Raw genomic sequence first — 2988 nt, 5'->3', positions numbered from 1 at the left:
CTATGTATAAATGAGACTAGCCAACCTGTAGATCGTTATTCATTAAACAATTAAGTTAGGTTTGATTTTTTACAATATGTTAAAAAGCAATTTTATATGAACCGAGCTCAAGTATATTTTAACGTGAGATCGACTCGGCTTATATTTTACATCCATAGACGTGTTTACGGTAATTTGTAAGAAATACCAAGATTTTTTTTTTTTTTTGTGGAATGTTACCCATTGTTTTTTAGCATTTGATGGAATGTTAGCCATTATTTTAGCATTTTTCAATTTGTATTGTTTTACCTGTTTCATGTTTTTACTAGTTCTAGTGTATCGCAAATGATATTATAAATACCAATTCTACACGATAATCGGAATGTGAAAGTATTTTGACCATTAAGTGTTTTTCCTGTTAGGTTATCAATAGAGAAATGTCTCTACCCCGTTCAAATGATATGGAATTTCAAGCAAGCGCAGATACTTCAACTCTGAAAAAGGCGCCTAATAGCGATGATGTTATTGTAGTTAACGATGAAGAAGAAAATCTCAATGATGAAGAAAATAATGATGAAGTAAATAATGATGAAGACAATGCCCATTACACTAAAAAGAAAAGAAAGAAGACATCAACTGCTTGGGTTCATTTTCGCACAATAACTAATGCTGATCAAAATGAAGTCCATCAATGTATACACTGTGGTGAGAAATTTAACAAGTTTAAGGATGGAACAACCACACCATTAAATAGACATATAAAAAAGTATTGCCCGAAAGTAAAAGCCGCAAGCAAAGGACAAATGAAGTTGAATATTTCTTCTGAAAAGCATCAGGTTCCTTCTTAATATTTTATATGATTTTTTTTCTTACTTAGTGATATTAATAGTTTTCTTGAATAACATCAGGTTCTTCATCAATAGTGAAAAACTGGAAGTTTAGCAATGTGAGGATGAGGGAGGTTATTTCTCATATGATCATGGTGCATGAATTGCCATTTAATTTTGTTGAGTATGAGTTGTTCAATGTGATGATGAAGGAAGCCAATCCGGAATTTGAGAAGATCTCTCGTGCATCAGTTCGACAAGATTGTGTTTCTAGTTACAAACTTGGAAAGAAAAGAATTCAAAAAATGTTGAATACTGTTAATCGTGTGAGCATCACAACTGACATGTGGACATCCGTTCAAAATATCCATTACATGGTAGTTACATGCCACTTTGTAGACTCGGATTTTGATATTCACAAATGCATATTGAGTTTTGTAGACGTGCCTCCGCCATATTCTGGAGTTCATATCTATGATTGCTTGTTCAAGTGTTTAAAAGATTGGAATATTGAGATGAAGGTGGCTACTTTGACTGTGGACAATGCTAAAACTAATGATGTGGTGGCTAGAAAGTTGATGGATAATTTAAATCTACAAAAAAAACTTCCTCTTGATGGAAAGTTGTTTCATGTGCGATGTTGTGCGCATATTCTTAACTTGTTGGTTCAAGATGGTCTATCAGAAATTCAAGATATAATTCACAATGTTCGTGAGAGTGTGAAACATGTGGGTGCTTCTCCTGGGCGATTACATCTCTTTAGTGAGCTCACTAAACAATTACAATTAAAAAAAGACATCTTATCTTGGATGTCAGTACTCGGTGGAATGCAACATACGCAATGTTGTCTACGGCTTTGGAGTTTAAAGAAGTTTTTGAGAATTATGCCGATCGAGAAAGTACATACACCAAATTACCAAGTGGTGATGATTGGAAAAAATGTAAAGATGTTTGCTCATTCTTGTCACTTTTCAATGAGGCTACCAAAATAATTTCAGGTATTAGTTTATTCTACTTTATCTCTCGCTATTTGTTATACAATATACTAATAAGTAATTGTTTTTTAATATTGTAGGTTCTGAGTATCCAACTTCTAATTTATTTCTCATTGAGTTATACGTTATAAAAGATGCATTGGATACTGTAGCTTTGGAGGAGAATGATTGCATGCGATCTATGGCATGTAAAATGAAAGAAAAATTTGATAAATATTTGGGCTCTACCAATCTGTTGATTTCTCTGGGTGCTGTTATGGATCCAAGATACAAAATGGAACTAATTAAATTATCTTTCAAGACAATTTATTCTCCGGAGGAGGCTAAAGAAGAAGTACAAGTTGTTAATGACATTTTAGAGGATTTGTTTAATGAGTATATTGAGGCACATACAGAATCGAATGTTGTTCGAACTGGTGGTGCAACTACTAGGAGTGGAAGCGAGATCAGAGCCGGTTCTTCTAAGAGTTCATCAAGCTTCATGACTTCTCGATTTGGTGATGGTTTGAAATCAGGTAGCGCTATGTATGCTCAACATATTAAAAGTCTTGATACTGTTGAACGTGTGAAGTCAGAGTTAGCCACTTATTTAGAGGAAGGAGTGTACATTTGTGAGACGGGTGCAACTTTTGATGTTTTGGGATGGTGGAAAGAGAATAGACTTAAGTATAGAATTTTGTCCAAAATGGCAGCTGATATCCTATCTGTTCCAATAACAACTGTTGCTTCTGAATCGGCTTTCAGCGCTGGTGGGAGGGTTGTTGAGCCACATCGTTCTTGTTTAGGAACAGAGATGGTTGATATGCTTGTTTGTGGAGCTGATTGGTATCGTCATTACTATGGACTACATAAAAAGAAAATCAAGGTAATTTGCTTATTCTTTCAACTATAGTACCATTTTTTTGTTACTATTGGTCTAGAACTAATATATATTTTCGTTGTTAATTGTAGGAAAATGACGATATTACATACATTGAGCTTGAATGAAAAATATGATTTGGGTGAAATATTTTGAATTTTTAATTTTTTACAAATAGTAGGTTTGAACCTCTAATTTTAGCTTATGTATTTTATATATCTTTTATTACAGGTTTAAACATGGATCATGGGTTTTTGGATGAAACATGAACGGTGGCTGGATGAATCATTATAGATTTTTTTTTAGTATAATTATGATTAATTTTTGG

General features: G+C 33.3%; 1 protein-coding gene across 1 annotated transcript; it reads left to right on the top strand.

Annotated features, from left to right (window-relative positions):
- Window positions 1-416: 416 nt before the first annotated feature.
- Window positions 417-2788, top strand: LOC110933934 (zinc finger BED domain-containing protein RICESLEEPER 1-like). The gene is made up of 4 exons (XM_022177133.1): window positions 417-672; window positions 888-1769; window positions 1882-2666; window positions 2753-2788. Exons 1-4 carry the CDS (start codon window positions 417-419, stop codon window positions 2786-2788), a joined length of 1959 nt encoding a protein of 652 aa, XP_022032825.1.
- The last annotated feature ends 200 nt before the right edge of the window (window positions 2789-2988 follow it).

The sequence above is a fragment of the Helianthus annuus genome, chromosome 4, assembly GCF_002127325.2.
Source record: "Helianthus annuus cultivar XRQ/B chromosome 4, HanXRQr2.0-SUNRISE, whole genome shotgun sequence".
NCBI lineage: Eukaryota > Viridiplantae > Streptophyta > Magnoliopsida > Asterales > Asteraceae > Helianthus > Helianthus annuus.
The sequence above is the reverse complement of the archived record's forward strand: the minus strand, read 5'-3'. Positions and strand labels throughout refer to the sequence as shown.

What these genes read in the sequence shown, in the direction of transcription:
- LOC110933934 (XM_022177133.1), top strand. Translation starts at nt 417, where the DNA reads ATGTCTCTACCCCGTTCAAATGATATGGAATTTCAAGCAAGCGCAGAT. An exon ending in TCAAAATGAAGTCCATCAAT is followed by an intron (nt 673 to 887) that starts GTATACACTGTG and finishes GAATAACATCAG; the next exon opens with GTTCTTCATCAATAGTGAAA. An exon ending in AAAGATGTTTGCTCATTCTT is followed by an intron (nt 1,770 to 1,881) that starts GTCACTTTTCAA and finishes TTAATATTGTAG; the next exon opens with GTTCTGAGTATCCAACTTCT.